The sequence below is a fragment of the Antedon mediterranea genome, chromosome 3 (genome assembly GCF_964355755.1).
Source record: "Antedon mediterranea chromosome 3, ecAntMedi1.1, whole genome shotgun sequence".
Lineage (NCBI taxonomy): Eukaryota > Metazoa > Echinodermata > Crinoidea > Comatulida > Antedonidae > Antedon > Antedon mediterranea.
The window spans coordinates 28,686,554-28,703,819 of NC_092672.1; the positions used below are offsets into that span (position 1 = coordinate 28,686,554).

Here is a 17,266-nt window from a genome sequence, read left to right on the forward strand (position 1 = left end):
AACGCCATGGGTCTGAACAGGGCCTTTGTCCTTGCGTTGTTTACTAAGTGAGAACCAAATTCGAGGCAAACGATGTACGAATATTGGTTTTGGGCTGGTGGCGTTGAGGGTAGACAATATGTGTTGCGATAAACACGTATACGTCACAGAAGACGTAAGATTTTCTCAGACTAACTTAGCGCTTTTTAAAGTTAAAACTTCTTCCTCTGAAATAGCACCAGCCAGTGTCTTCCATAAGAAACATTGTGTACACGTCTTATGTTTTCTGTTGATCAGGTTCTGAAGCTGAACAGACGACCATCACCATCACAGGCACCGGTTTCAGCATAGAAAGTTCTGAGAATATTGTTACCATTGGTGGTGATATAGCATGTGAAGTACAATCTTGTGATGAAACTCAGATAGTCTGCGATGTCCAAAACGGAAAGACGGGAATTTATGAAGTTGAAGTCAATGTTGTACCTTTTGGATATGCTGAAAGCAGTAGTGTGTATTAATTTACAATACTATATATTTCAAATACATGTACTTAATAATTATGTTATATTGAAATTTTGTATATTTCAATATTTAACTTTTTTTTAATTCTGGAAAATTTATTGATATGGTGATTCATACTTAATGTAATTCTTTTATTTGTACAGTATGCAAATAAAAGGAGGCGCGACAGTGTGACTGACTTACTGTTTGACTTTGAATAAAATAGGCTAAAGGTTGAGTTGAGTTTTTGTTTTGTTTTTTATGATCGGACAACATAACTCATGATTTTATTCGATATTTCAGCTGATGTATCCTTTAACTACACTGTCAACATTACCAGTATTGAGCCAGAATCGGGTAGCGAATCAGGTATAAACATTAATTTCTCTCTGATATAGCAAACGTTTTGTTTACTTACGTTACTTGTTTCCGAAACAACAAAGCAAGCCAAGTTAATTACTGATTAGAGGCTAGGTATTTAAGACTTGGTATAAAGTTCCTCTTAAAAATTAATACAAAGATTCAATAGGGTTGTGGGCGGCTAGCTTGACCCTTTTTAAAACCACTAAGAGCTTCACAGAAACAACTACATGTCAAAGTAAATAAACTTGACATTGATGAAATGTTTTTTATAGGAGGAACTGAAGTAAATATTTATGGTCACGGTTTTAGTAATATTCCAGAAGAGAATACAGTTTTCATTGGCAGTACACGATGTGTCGTCACTCAATCAAGCTTTAATTTTATCATTTGTACATTGGAAGTCCAGGTTAGCAAAACTATTTCTTTGTCATGCTTGAAATAATCTGGTTTCCTAGTATGGCTTATAGGATCCTTCTAGTTAAACACTTACCACTTATTTCATTTTCATTTATTTTGTCTCCTTAAAATTACAAACAAAAAACAACATTTAAAACCAGGCAGAAACAGGATTCCTAAAAGCGAACTTCATAACTATATAGTAGGTATCATATTGCAATGATAAGATATAAAAAAACCATTTAGAATATAATTTCTATAAACATTAAAAATGCATAAAAATAATATATCAAAATAAAATTCATCAATAAATAGCAAAATCTTACTTACAATCTTACAACAATTGTTAAGCTGGTTGAATACGATCGTATAGTCGTAATAGCTGTATTTAAAGTTAGTGAATCTCTTATTTCTTCCGGTAGTCCCCCCTCTCATGCACGCAGAATGTGGAAAATTTTGTATTTTAAAGAATTTTCTTACTGCTTATTTCAAAATCAAAACAAAACATATTCAACTAAAAAGTCTTACATTTGATATGTACTAATCGAAAACAATAAAACACATACACTAATTATTATATGGCTGATTAAAGCTGTAATATCAACAATACATTTTACTGTTTCTTTTAAAGAATGAGTCTAGACGACGAAGATCAACAAACACGGTAGATGTTTATGTTGAAATCGATAACCATTCGCACAGTAAGGACAATGCATTTACTCAAGATCCAGCTTTAACGCCAACAATATCAAGTATCTCACCAACTTCAAGTAGTGTTCTAGGTTCGTTATTCTTACTGAATTAGTACAAATTTGTTGACTTTTTCATGATAATGGGTTCTTTTTCTTTTCTCCAGTAGGTTTGGACAAGTAAGCCTATCAATTCTAATATTCAATATTAGATTGGAGAATAACATTAGTTACAATTAAAGTGAAAAGATTTAGGCCATATACATGCCTGCAGTCGCGTGCTTAAGATAGTGTTTATCAACCGACCGACCAACCGACCGACATAGTGAGCTGTACAGTCGCCTTGCACGCGACTAAAAACATGCATTCTAATTTAATACTGCTTTTTATAGGATTAATAAACACCATGTTTGAAAGCTTTACTTCGTCATGTACAAAAGTTTAACTTGATGTGCATGTTTTACCTGTATGTGCGCGCGTGCAAAAGTGTTACTTTGTATGAAAAAGTGTTACTTGATTTACAAAGTGATGATTGTAATTGCCGCAAAACAAATTTTAATTTTAATTATTATTTTTGTTTTCTTTCTAGGAGGAGGCACCATTGTTATACTTGGGTCAAGTTACGGTACCAAAGAGCCTATGGTCACTATTAATAAACTTGAATGTTCTGTGACATCATTTAATGACACCGAAATTCAATGTACTATTCCTGGTAACGAACCTGGCATTTATGACGTGACAGTATCGGTGCCAGGAAAGGGTTATGCTAAAACTGGGTATGTTTTAAGCTATAATGCTTCAATAGAGATTTTATGAATGTGTCTTTTGATACTTGAAATGCACTACAGCATTAGCGTACATATTTTTTTTTTTTATTTATTCAGTATAAATATGCAAAAAAAAAACAAAAACCGATACAGCGTGACAAGAGGCAAAACAAAATATATTAAATTCTCAAAATGCAAAAGTTAAAAGCAAACATAAAATGCATATCTTCTTAGTTCTCCATTTACCCAAGACAATAAATTTCACCAAATTCTCCTTGAAAATTAATTTGTTTAAGTCAGTAAAGAGGATTTAACTTAAAGTGGTTTTCACTTAGAATACTTTTAAAATTTGAATCGTGCATTATGGCCATTGAGTTATAATAACATAAAATAATATCTAAATCTAATAAATAATAATTATTATAGATATTTATTTTTTCAGACAACAATTTTCGTATGATCTTGTAATTGAAGGCATCTTCCCTGATCATGGTTCTCTGCAAGGCGGTACAACGGTATTCATTACTGGTTCTGGTTTTGGTACTAATACCTCTTTGGTTGATGTAAGTTTTGGTTTTGTGACCTGTGACATCACAGATCTGAATGATGACCTGATTCAATGTACATCCGGGAGCTCGGGAGTTGTACATACTGTGACCAATCAAGGAAAACATGAAGGTATGTTGATGCTCAAATTAACCAATATTCTATTGGGATATTTAATAATGTAAAAATAAAATACGTGTGATATACTAACTTTGACCTATTAAATAATTATCATCCTGGCAATGATATAATAAGGTTTACAGAGAAGTGTACATTCTGCTAAAGTCCAATCTTCTTTTTCTTCAAAAGACTCTTCCGAATATTTTAAATGCATTTGTTTAGGTTCAGGCATTTATCTACAAATTGCATTTTCTGCTCTCTTACAGAATATGGAGTTGGTTACAAGTGGGATCCACAGGTGTTGAAAATAATTGCAGGAGATACGGTGATGTGGCAATGGTCAACACCAGCTCTTGTTGACTCTGTAGGTTATACGGTTCAACAAACTGCAGATGCAGATTCTGTAGTATATGATGGTGAAGGGTTCTACGCAGGATCAAGGTCAAAAAGTGGTATGTGTTTCACTCATAACAAGTAGTTGTTTGAAGAGGGTTTGCTGGCATGCCCATGCCGTCTTCGTGTACAAAGGTTGGCCTCCAGGTCTTCATATTGATAGCAAGGGGCTATAGAAACAACTGCTTTGGGGTAACGCGACTTATCATGAACTTTATTCAGAGACATAGGCTATTCTTTAAACGCTCTGCCAATTAAAGTATTATACGTAGTAAACCATTCACAAGTATATATAGTTGAAACTTAAGCGAGAAAAATGTTACAATTATTTCCTAGTTATTAAATACAGTATTTTGACATTAATTTTAAATTACTTTGTTACCATTTTTAATTTAATGAATATTAACTTTTTTAAACAGGTACTTATACTTACACATTCAACAACGAAGGAGAATATTATTATTCAAGTGGTCCTGTAAATTCGGATGTTCCAGAAAAAGACAAATTCTACTTAACTGGAGTTATCTATGTTGCTCCATTTAGATCTGTAGCTTACCCACTATCTGTAAAATTGAATGAAATTTCTGCCAATCATGATTTCAGTGCTCAAAGCAATACTCCAACTGATAGTAGTTCTTGCCCGGGAAATGATGACACTATATCTGGTTGTTCTTCAGCAATGCCATTCATAAGTGACACCTCATTGTTCTCTTTTGCATTCTGGGATTGTAGTACAGCTAATATTGACGTTATTACACCATTGATTGGCTCAGCAGAGCAGACTATAACTATCGAAGGATCTGGTTTCAGTGATGTGGCTTGTGAGAATGTAGTCACGATTGGGTATGATCACACATGTACTGTCATTTTCAGTAATGCAAATCTTATTGAATGCACTATCGAAACCAATAACTCACTACTGGTTGGTTATTATCACAAGGTATCAGTGAATGTAAAGAATCGAGGTTACGCTATGAATTTTATTGATACGCTAGCAGAAAGAAGTTATATCTTAGTGCCTAGCATAACCTCTGTTGATCCATCTGAAGGTTCTCTAAATGGTGGTACAGTGTTAACAATTGAGGGAAATGGGTTTTCTGCTTCATCGGTTGATGAATTGATTGTTTCACTTGGACCAGAGTCTTGTCTAATTCAATCATTTAACTACACTCATATAATTTGTGCCACCACTTCTCATGATGTATCTGGTCATATATTTAATGTTGCTATCGAATTAAACCACCGGTCATCTATCAACATCGGTGGTCAGCCTATCAATTTCATCTACCAGCAACATCTGACAATGCAGGTTCAAAACGTTTTTCCAGATACTATTAGTGGTGTCTTGACCACCATCTATGTAAATGGATCTGACTTTGGTGATGTCATCAGTGACATCACAGTAACGTTCGGAAATGTTGATTGTGCTGTGGTTTCTGTAAATAGTGAAGAGATTGAGTGTGAGGTTGGCTATGTTCCAGTAGGTGATTTGCCAATCACGGTACATCGAAAGAGATACGGAAATGCAAACTTAGTCAATTTTGAAACTGTATGGGGAGATGCTGTTATCAATACTATCAGCCCACAACAGGGAAGTACTGAAGGTGGGACTCTGATTACTATCGAAGGGAGTGGATTCCATACTGATGACACATCTGTAGTAATAGATGGTGATGTTTGTGACATTACATTTGTTAACATTTCAATGGTCACATGCATCACAAACTCTCACTCAGCTGCCACTACAGACTTTCTTGTTACATCGAATGGAGAGAATTTCCATACTCAGTCTTTTGAGTTCACATCTTCGGCAACTCCAAAAATAACATCTGTTTCCCCATCGTCTGGAAATTCTGGCGACAGTATAACAATACGTGGAGTCAATTTTGGATCATCGACAGCAGACGTTGAAGTAACAGTTGATGGCGAAGATTGCACAGTTGTAGGCAGTGTAACAGCGACAGAAATTATCTGTGAAGTTCCATCACACGGCGCTGGAATGTACATGGTAGAAGCTGCTATCTTTAACCTTGGGAAAGCTTCATCAGTGGTAACATTTGAGTATATTCTCTCAATTACTTCAAGTTTTCCAATTGATGGTAAACAAATCTTACTTGTTGCAATATTACTTCAAAATGAAACCTAATATAATAAAAAGATAAAAATAATGACGAGACGTTGTGATCATATGTCTCATTATTTTTATTCTTTAGAATCATCAGATGACAAGATATTTTATTTTAATATCAAAACATTGTTATAGTGGTGGTTATTTTATACCTCTGTAAAATATGTATATATTAATCTATTTAGACCCTAACTGAATTATATCATGACAAGTAAAATAAATAGTAATCTTACAATTTATTTATTTATTTATTTATTTATTTCATACTCATCCAACAGCGAGTAACCCGCCAATTACAGGATGGATAAACTATTTAAAATTTCACAAGACAAACATATACACAAGATGCTCTACATAAACAAAGACTTATTATTAAGTCTTTGGGAGTGGAGTTGTAAATTGTCATGAGAAAAAAACCCTGACATATGACAGGACTTGAACCCAGGACCCTTAGATTGGTAGCCAAGCATCATAACCACCAAGCCACAGCTGTGTGATCACTCTTTGAATGTTTGCGCCATTTTCTTTAGTGAAGAAACAAAAAAAAATTTGAATTTGTGTATTACATCATCTTATGTGTGATCACTCTTTGAATATTTGCGCCATTTTCTTTAGTGAAGAAACAAAAAAACATTTGAATTTTCATATTTTTTGCCAGAGTGAAGTAGATGCGATTTTAAATGAATAATTCCAGTTCTGTAAACATAGTTCTATTCCATTACAGGAAGTTTCGCTGGAACAAAAACACTTAACTTAACAGGTTCTGGTTTCGACGAAGATAGAACAAAGGTAACAGTTTGTGGTAACCCATGTGATGTCACATCAGGAACATATACATTTGTTCAGTGCCTAATACCGGCCAATGATGGAATTGGTAAGTTGTTAGCACTTTATTTACTGTTTTTAATAACTACTGTTATTATTTTTGTAAAGGAATTATTTATTTTTAGAAGTAGTGAAGAAAACACAGCATTAATTATTACACAAATACGTATATGGAATCCTAATTTTCATCCGAGATAGGGTACAATGTTCTTGCCTCTCTCTCTCTCTCTTATTTGTTTATTTATTTATTCCCTACCCTCTAGTTTATTATATTATCTCTCTTTGTTAACAGCTTCGTCTACAGTATCTTGTGACATTGTGGTTTTGGTTGACAGTGGATTGAATACTACCTTGTCCGATGCATTCACTTACAAGTCTTCTCTAACAGCTTTTATCGACTCAGTAGAACCAACAAGAGGAGGAACGGGTGGAGGAACCGATTTAACTATTACTGGAACTGGGTTCAGGTATTAAAACTGTAGTGTAGTTGTTTTATTGTGAACATATTACCCACAGAAGTTATTTACAAGATGAATAATACAATAAGTTGTATAAAAAATTAACATTTTAATATGTTATTGCAGGTCGTCTGGCAATGTGGTAACTCTTGATGGTTCTGAATGCATCATTTCCTCTGAATCGACTACCATGATAGAATGTACAACAGAAGCTCATCAAGGTTCCATCAAAACTCATGCCAGAGTCGTGACAGATGACAATGACAACATCGCCACACAGGTAAGCATGCAGGCCATTTGACTCCTTGGCCTTTATACAGTACGTTATCTCCATAAGGTGCATTTGATCTGTATTAATGTATTGTCCATATTGCTAATCATAATTTATAGTATTATAGTCTGACAAATAATTGTTTACGTTGTAACTGGAAACAGAACATGCATCAGGCCACTTTATAGTTTGTGTTATCTTCAACAGGACAATGGTGACTATTATTACATAGACGTTTGGTCATCTGTTTGGACTTGGGGAGGACTTGAACCTCCCATTGCAGGTGACTTTGTCATAGTACCTGCCGGACAAACACTTCTTTTAGATGTTAATACACCTATACTATCAATGCTTTTAATTGAAGGTAATGTTTATTTTAATGTAATTTTCATTTATATTTAAATTAGCAACTTATACATCTCTGTATTCAACACTGTAAAAATAGGGAAAAGAAACACTAAAACAGTTTAAGTTTAATTGTTCTTTTGCTTAGGAGGTGAATTTATTTTCGATGAAAAAGATATAGAGTTACATGCAGAAAACATTCTCATCACTGATGGAGGATTGTTACAAGTTGGCACGGAACAAGAACCATTCCAACACAAAGCAACCATTATGATGCATGGTCACCAGAGGTCACAAGAACTTCCTCTTTTTGGCGCCAAGACTCTTGCTGTAAGAAATGGAACGCTTGATCTTCATGGTAACTACATTTCCTATTTTATCACATCAACACCATTTCCATGTGCAACCTGAAAACTGGCAAATGTTTATTTCAAAGTCACATATTTGTTTTGCTATTTAAAATGCATTCTAAAAACTAGAATTTCTTTTTAGAATGTTGCTCTAACAACACAATAGTTTAATTTTGCAAGAATATGTTATTACTATACTTATACTACATGGTTTACATTTCATATACAATTTAAAAATAATTTGAAACCTTGAAGGCCTACTCTTACCCACCACAGAAACGTTACTAAACTAGACTAAACAAATATGTGTTTATTGTCTTGTTTATGTTAGTTTACCAGTTGACATTTCAATTTTTGTTTGCGAGTTCAAAGTATTATACGTATGAAACGCCATATGTGCCGAAATATTATCTTTTTACTAATCAAAAGACAGTCTAAAACCTAGACTTAAATAAGACATGCTTACACACTTCTCGTTATTTTTTAGGTATCCCAGTTCCTGTTACATGGACGTATCTGACACAAACCGCTGTGGCTGGAAGCACTACCCTTGTGTTGGAACAATCCGTCACATGGAATGTTGGTGATCAGATAGCAATTGCTTCCACTGGGCATCGGCATAGTCAGCGGGAAAATGAAATTGTTCGAATTGTTGGTAAGTATTGAGTAGCCTCAGTTAGCGCCTCAAATGAAATTCTGGATATGTAACTGATGGTTTAATTTTGTCATTTAACAATTAGAATAGCCAATTGAATAGTCTACAATCTTTAAGTTTAGTAGCAACTTTAATGTTTAACAGAAACAAATGTAAATGCATGCATTTAGTGTAAATACCAATACAAACAAAATTTCATTTACACTCTACTTTGGGTACAGTATTTATGTGCTTAATAGTAGAAATAAATACAAATGCACAATCTAACCCATCTCAAACGTAGGCCTACCATTGAAGAGTCTTATTCGTATTCAGTAGGCCTATTAATTTGAAAGTTTAATATAAATAAATGGATAATTTTTTATTTATATTAGATATATCATCTGATGGACTGACACTTGAAGTTGAGCCTGCACTTGAGTATGAGCACATCTCAATTGAACAGACTCTAAATGGCGTGTTTTTATCAACTAAAGCTGAAGTTGGTCTTTTGACCCATAACGTTGTCGTCCGTGGATCAGTGCAAGACGAATGGACAGAGACCATTGAAGCATGCGAGGAAGAATTCAACACTAGTAAATGTTTCTTTTTTTCTTCTCTTGGTTTTAACGTAAATGTATTACAGTGCATGAAAAAACATAATGTTCATGTTTTATAATATACAAATAATGAAAACAAATTGAATGTACACTATTGGTATTTACTTGTTTTGCAGATCAATTTGCAACACAGACATGTTTCCAGGGCCGATATGGCGAGGAGATTGGTAGTGATCAATTTGGATCCCAGATAATGCTTTTCGGAAAATATCAGAATCAACAATTGGTAACAGGCCGTATTGAGTACGTGGAGGTGACGCACGCAGGACAAGCATTCCGTCTCGGACGGTATCCGATCCACTTTCATTTAAATGGTGACGTCAGTGGATCTTATGTTCGTGGATGTGGAATCCATCATACCTTTAACCGTGCAGTCACAATTCATGCCGTAGACAACTTGTTAGTTGAGCATAATGTTGCATATGATATCATGGGACATGCGTACTTTATGGAAGACGGTATTGAGATGGGAAACACTGTCCAATACAATCTTGGAGTCTTTGTCAAAAGTAGCTCTAGTCTGCTTAATGTTGACGTAACACCTGCTGCATTCTGGGTAACAAATCCAAACAATACTGTGCGACATAATGCAGCTGCTGGTGGATCACATTTTGGGTTTTGGTACAATATGCCCGCACATCCAGGTGGCCCTTCATATACAACATCAATGTGTCCCCGTAAAATGGTTATGGGTGAATTCATAAACAATACTGCTCATTCCCAAGGTTGGTATGGAATCTGGATTTTCCCAGAATATCACCCAATGGAAGGTGGACAGTGTAACTCCAAAACACCAACGCAGGCAAAGTTTTACAGTCTAACGGCATGGAAGGTAGAACGTGGCGCCGAGGCTATTGCCGTCGGCGGTGTCCAGTTTCATGATTTTTTGATTTCAGATGCTGATAAAGCAGGAATTGAATATCAAACAATTGATAGTGACATTCCATTTGATAATGATGGGGCACTTGTCAAGAATTCCACAATTATTGGACATAGTGCCATATCAAATGCATACGCATGCACATCAGCTGGTATCCATGGTCCGAAGAGTTCTGGTCTGACCATTGATGGTGTCCAGTTCATCAATTTTAATGAAGGCCGTTGTGCAGCTCTGCGTGCTTGTGCCCATTGTAAAACAGATCAAGGTGGCTTCCACACACGAGTGAAAAATCTTGAGTTTACCGACTCTCCAAATAAGGTTGCATTCCAATGGCAACATGAGCATTGGTTTGAAGATTTGGATGGTACACTAACGGGATCAGCCAATCATATTGTATTGCCCAACAATCCTAATCTTCCACCAGCTCATTGTACTAAAAATGATGCCTTCAGTATAAATGTTGATGGCGTGTTTTGTGATGATACGGTAAAACTTCACCGCATGGCATTCAACGGTGTTTCGCCATCATCTCTTGGTAATAAAGATACCTTATTCACGAATCAACATGGTACAAGCCGTATACCATACCATCCTGGAGGTTGGATGATAACATTAATTGAAAGAGACACATACAACTTCATTTTCGAAGACGTTGATCATGTGACCAACATTACGTACAGAGCAAATTTTTATAATTTCAACGATGGTGACTATGTTGTTATAAATCATAACTTCACACAAAGTCCTGATGTGTTTGCAACGATCGGTTACGTTACAAAAAGTACAAAACAAATGGTGACATACGAAAACAACAGCTATGGAGAATATTATTTTAATAATGATGATAACAACCTGTATTACTTAGGTAAGTTGCAAATACAGCATATATAATATAAAGTAGCACGAAAAAAGAAAGAAACTAATACATTTACAAATTCTAAAGTTGGCTTTGTCATGAAAATATCACAATGCAATGCAATGCAATGTATCAAATAAATAGTTTAACTTTGATCACAGCACATTAAAAGAAGAAAAAGTTTTTAGCTGGTAGACAAATAATTTGATATACACCAAAACAAATGATTCTCCAAGCTAATGTATATGTATTTATAGCTAGCTTTTGTATTCTTTAATGCAGATGATGCTAGTTTTGTATCCAAAACATGAAACATATTTTAGCCTTCATGTTTTTTAAGCCTGTTACTGAACATGAACTTAACCACTATATTAAAAACACAAAGAATACTTCTCCTGGCCATGATGGTATAAGTGCCCAACTCATAAAATCTGCTTCCCCGTTTATTTTAAAACCTTTATTGCATATTATTAATACGTCATTATCATCGGGCTGTGTCCCGGCTGATATAAAAATTGCTAAAGTTATCCCGGTATTTAAGAATGGTGACATCTCCGATATAAATAATTATCGGCCTATTTCCATTTTACCCTTTTTTTCCAAAATATTTGAGAGGATTGTGTATGATCAAACCATTTGTTACCTCTCAAAATATAACGTACTGAGTAAAACACAGTATGGATTTAGACAACACCATTCAACTAGTCATGCTTTAATACAATCGATTGAAAAAATCACAAACGCTATTGAGAATAAAGAGTTCACACTAGGAGTTTTCCTTGATTTATCAAAAGCGTTTGATACAATCGATCATGATATATTATTAGATAAGTTAAGATTTTATGGTATAAGAGGAGTTCCGCTAAACTGGTTCTCAAACTATCTTAAAAAAAGACTACAATACACATTTATTGTTAATACTGCATCTAGTAAAATGACAGTAAACACTGGAGTTCCTCAGGGATCCATATTGGGTCCATTATTATTTCTTATATTCATTAATGATATTAGTCTAGCATGTAACCATGTAGACATGATTATGTATGCAGATGACACAAATGTGTTTTATAGTCACAATGATATTACTCAAGCTTTTGATACAATGAACCAGGAGTTATCTATACTTTCGGACTGGTTTATTGCTAACAAATTAACGCTAAATGTAAACAAATCAAAATATGTTATATTTAAGGCTAGAAATAAGTCAGCTGACACTACCTCACTAGAATTGAGGATGGGAAATGAATGTATAGTAAAAGCTACTGAAGTTAAATTTCTAGGCTTATTTCTGGATGAAACTTTATCGTTTAATTTTCATGTAGCAAACAGTATTTCTAGAATAATTGGTGTCTTAAACAAAGTGAAGTCTATGTTATCAAGTAAAATCTTGTTAACGGTATACAATGCACTTATATTACCTAGAATAATGTATGCTATCACAGTATGGGGTGCTACTTCTGCTACAAACTTAAACCGTATACATATTCTCCAGAAAAAAGCACTTAGAAATATTTGTCATGTTCATTTTATGCATCCTTCTCATCCACTTTTTATTTCAACCCAAACATTAAATATTTTTGACCTTTATACGAAACACACTGCTATATTTATGTATCAATATAAACATAATCTATTACCTGAATCATTTAATAACTTATTTAGTACATCTGCCTCATTCCCTAATTACTCAACTAGAAACAGGTCAAACTACTGTCCACAACTAAAACGCACCAAAGTCGGACAGCAATGTATTTCCTACCAAGGAACACATATTTGGAACAATTTAACAGACTATATAAAACAATCCCCCACTTTAAGTTTGTTTAAACAGAGATTAAAGCAATATTATAACAATAGAAATATCTAAATTAAGTAAATCACATTATGTTATTTTGGTTTGTTTTTTTTGTTTGTACTAATTGTTTGATCTTTTTGTTAGGGTTACATGCTTAAAGCACTTGTGCTTATTTTGTATCCCATTCCATTATCTTATTATTTGTATTGTATTTGTATATGTTTTTATTTTGATTATGGAATAAAAATGTCGATGAATTGAAGTAATTTGAATTACTATACTAAAGCTCGAATGGGATGTCTAAACACGAGTCTTTTACTTTTATCTTTAAAATAAAGTATCGATTTATCTACTATATTTTAATTTTTTCTTTAGTATCCGGAAAAGACAGGCATTCAACAGAAGGAGACACTTTGCCAATTAATCTGCAAGTTTATAGATGCTATTACCTTGACTGTATACCACCGGTTCCTGAACCGGTTCTTGAACCGGTTCCTGCAGAAGGCAGCCCAGATAACGTTTCTGTGCTTCTTTGGTCCACGGCTGAGGCTTGGGAAGGAGTGGAGGATGGATGGGGTGGTAATGATAATGGATCATTTGTACTGCCAATAGACGGTGATGATGTCATGATCTTGCCTGGTATGTGTGTTAAAATAAAAAATTATTTTTTCTTGAAAAATATAAGAGCGTTTTAACTTTGTTTTTGTCTGTATAGTAGCCTAAACGACACGTTTATTTCTACAAAATCCCACTAAAGTAGGCCTAGGCATAAACAATCCAAGCAGGATGCTTGTTAGGAGTATCATTGGTATTGTTTTTTTCTTGAAGAAATTCTATATGCTGTGGCAAAGGTTCTGGGAAATTAACCACCGACTCATGGTTATTGTTTAATTTAAACTTTCTTTTGTTTGTAGAGAAATGGGTAGTTGCTGATGTTCCTTTGCCAAATATTAATCTACTCTATATTTTTGGCACTCTGGAAATTGAAGATACAAGAGACAATTGTATAAATGCAACTTATATATTTATTCATGGCGGCACCTTGGTTATTGGATGGGAGAAGTCGCCATTTCAGCATCAACTACACATTTTCTTAAATGGAAACCATTTCACTGAAGACTTTCCACTACCAAACGGACCAAATATGGGAGCCAAAGTTTTGGGTAAGTCATGGCATTACAATATAAAGTATGGTAAATCTGCAATCTATTTAGTCTGATAGAAAGAGTCTAATAACCTGCAGCTAAATATAAAGGAGAAACACGTTATTCATCAATTCTAACTAAATCATGTTAATATATTTAGGTGTATTTGGTGGCTTGGAGATGCATGGAGTTTCTCCCAATATAACATGGACACATTTGAGCAGTTCTCTCATCGCTGGCGATGACATCATCTATCTAAGAGAAAATGTAACTTGGAAAGTAGGAGATGAGATTGTGGTGGCATCAACATCGTATGAGGCTTGGGAAACTGAAACGTTCATGATAATTGAAATTATTAATAACCATACTGTACGAATCAATGACACAGCCAAGTACAAACATATAGGTATTTATAGATTTTTTATTCAATAACATAATTATCAAGTCTTTACAATTTCAAAACGTTTTCTGGAAGAGATTTTGGACTTTTTAAACAATTAATTTGCGAAGCATATGAGTATTTATTTGCACATCCCATATTTATGATATGAATAACCCCATTATTGCACACCATTTTAGCTGAAACGGTCACTCTTGAAGATGGATCTCTAACATACACCGAAGCTGCTGAGGTTGGTCTCCTTACGAGAAACATTCAAATTATTGGTGCTGACTACAGTAATTTGTTTGAAGAGTCATTTGGAGCTAGAGTTCTGATTGGCAAATTTAATCAAGATGGTATTGAATACAAAGGTAATAAATTCAAATATATAAATATTGTTCTGAAGTATGAAAGTTTTTGCTGTTGTTTTCCGTATTCTGTTAACTTTATATTCTTTTTTAGGTTATGCTAAAATCTCAAATGTTGAATTTAAACATTCTGGACAAGAAGGCTGGACAGATTTTTATGACCCACGTTATTCAGTTGCTTTCTTGGATATTGGAGAAGTTACTGGAGAAAACCCATCGTTTTTACGAGAATGTACATTTCATAATGGCTTCAGTCCTGCTATAGGAGTGTTTGGTACTTCAGGACTAACAATTCAGGATAATGTTATTCACCACACAGTTGGAGCAGGTAAGCAATGGCAAAAATACGTATATTTCCCCTTATATAGTAACTTAGATTTTAGATAGTTTGTGGTTTTTGCAGCAGTGTTTATTTAGATGACTATATTTCTTTGATTTGAACTTTGACATTACTCAGGTATTATTGCATGGGGGAGAGATCATCAAATCCTGCATAACCTAGTAACACTTACAGTCTTTCCTGGTACATATCAAGACCGCTACAATGCTGAGGATATATCTTGGCCAGCAGGTATTGAAATCGAGAGCTCCAGAGATGTCATCCTACAAGACAACACTGTGGCAGGCTCTGAGAGGGTGCTGTACCATATCAGTGGTGAGATCTGTGACGTTGAAAGTCAGTGGAGTAACAACGAAGGGCATACTTCTTTGCACGGCGTTCATCTTCTGACGGGAGATGGTCAGAGAGACTGCACACAAATTGCCAATTTCTTCATCTGGAAGAATTGGGATTATGGAGTCTTTTTCCAAATTTCGAGTTCCGTTGTAATGACTGATCTTGTTCTTGCTGACAACAACATCGGGGTGATGCCATTTGTCATTTGGCCATCTTCTCTTAGTCATAAAGCTGTTGATAAGTTTGTCAGAATGGAGTCATCGTTTATAATTGGTACAAGCCCGTTCTTTGATTGCTATGAGTTACAGGTAGGTTCAGTAAGATATAAACATTTTCATTAAATATGAACATTTTTATTATTCATTTTAAAAGATGTATTTATTTCTGTTTTTTCAAATGTTATTATATTGTCATTTTAGGGAACTATATTTTGCAAAAAATGATATCAATATATATAGATATTATATATGCATACTTGACTTTCACTCGAAAGGAAAATTTTCAAAGAACTTTCTTACTATTCTACCTTCTGTTTCTTAACGTTTACTGATAATGCCATTCCATTGTGTAATCAGTCATTTAATTCATAAGTTATGATTAAAATATTACATTTTTTATTAATATTTTTATGTACATATTTCAGAATCAACCGGAGAATGCAGGTCAAAGTGCAAAACAGCGTGCACCTCGTGGTCCAGACAACGGAAATGCTGGATTCGTGTGGGCAAATTTCATGTCTGGTGATAATGGTGCTCCATTTTTTCCATTTCATGGTATCCATAATTACCCAGCTATTGCTGGAAGCACACGATTGCAAGGTATGTAAAGCATGACATACGCTGGTTCTTACTTTGGCAAACCAAGTCAATACTTGGACAAACCAACAAAAACCATTGTTTGAATTCTATTGCATGAAACGCAAGGTTACAATGCTGAATGCTTATTTAGATGAACATAAACATTTCATTGCATTCAAGTTATCACCACCGTAATTTTGAGGTTTTCCATTATTACTGTTTTATCATAAATAGGTCTTTAATATCGGAATACATTTTTGGTGAATATATTTCAATATAATTATTTATTTACAATAAAGATATTTTGCTTATTCTTATCAATAGATGTCACATTTGCTTATTTTGATTCTGCGTGTAATAAAGATCATTACGCTATTATGACCAATCCATCAAATGATGATGGTATCCACCCAATGTCCGCTGTAGGTACAAAGATGGTAACAGTCAGAGATGAGAACAGGGTTTACATACATAGACCTAATTTAGGGTAAGTACTAATAGTAGGTATCCTTTATGTCTGTAACAGGTTCGTACTACTAGCACCGTAGCTTTATCGCGTAGTATTTTCCGGAGCTGCAGCACTGGCACAAACACAATAAAATCATCCACAAAGACAGTTCTTGGTTTTGAAAAGTTAAATTCTTTTATTGAAGCTAGTAACCAGTTGGAAGGAGATGTAACAAAAACAGTGTTACTATATTTAAAATAACATATCAGTGATCGATCGATCAATCGTATCATTAACGACAGTATAGGCTACTATTGCGTTGTGTCTAGTATAACAATCAAATAACTAATCAACTATATTAACTTAAAACAATTCTAAAATTAAGAGAGATAAAAATATAGATGCTTACCTAGTAACCAGTCGGAAGGAGATGAAAACCTTCACTTTGGGCTAGGCACTAGCAAGTGTCATCCATTCCCAGTTAGGTACTATGACAATTTATAACCGATTGTATATACATTTACCATAACGTTA

The 17,266-nt window shown here is 34.3% G+C and overlaps 1 protein-coding gene across 1 annotated transcript in view; it reads left to right on the top strand.

Annotated features, from left to right (window-relative positions):
* The window catches only part of LOC140045153 (fibrocystin-L-like), a 37,422-nt gene that overhangs the window by 2,961 nt on the left and 17,195 nt on the right, over positions 1-17,266 (top strand). Inside the window, exons 5-28 of the mRNA XM_072089921.1 lie at positions 277-486; positions 784-849; positions 1,116-1,249; positions 1,871-2,021; positions 2,518-2,704; positions 3,138-3,373; positions 3,628-3,813; positions 4,174-5,853; positions 6,607-6,756; positions 7,000-7,174; positions 7,292-7,445; positions 7,644-7,800; positions 7,930-8,139; positions 8,619-8,786; positions 9,161-9,361; positions 9,502-11,130; positions 13,292-13,555; positions 13,831-14,079; positions 14,222-14,467; positions 14,641-14,814; positions 14,906-15,139; positions 15,269-15,795; positions 16,131-16,305; positions 16,609-16,771. Of these exons, the coding sequence (XP_071946022.1) occupies positions 277-486; positions 784-849; positions 1,116-1,249; positions 1,871-2,021; positions 2,518-2,704; positions 3,138-3,373; positions 3,628-3,813; positions 4,174-5,853; positions 6,607-6,756; positions 7,000-7,174; positions 7,292-7,445; positions 7,644-7,800; positions 7,930-8,139; positions 8,619-8,786; positions 9,161-9,361; positions 9,502-11,130; positions 13,292-13,555; positions 13,831-14,079; positions 14,222-14,467; positions 14,641-14,814; positions 14,906-15,139; positions 15,269-15,795; positions 16,131-16,305; positions 16,609-16,771 (7,726 nt within the window). The remainder of the gene's footprint in view (positions 1-276; positions 487-783; positions 850-1,115; positions 1,250-1,870; positions 2,022-2,517; positions 2,705-3,137; positions 3,374-3,627; positions 3,814-4,173; positions 5,854-6,606; positions 6,757-6,999; positions 7,175-7,291; positions 7,446-7,643; positions 7,801-7,929; positions 8,140-8,618; positions 8,787-9,160; positions 9,362-9,501; positions 11,131-13,291; positions 13,556-13,830; positions 14,080-14,221; positions 14,468-14,640; positions 14,815-14,905; positions 15,140-15,268; positions 15,796-16,130; positions 16,306-16,608; positions 16,772-17,266) is intronic.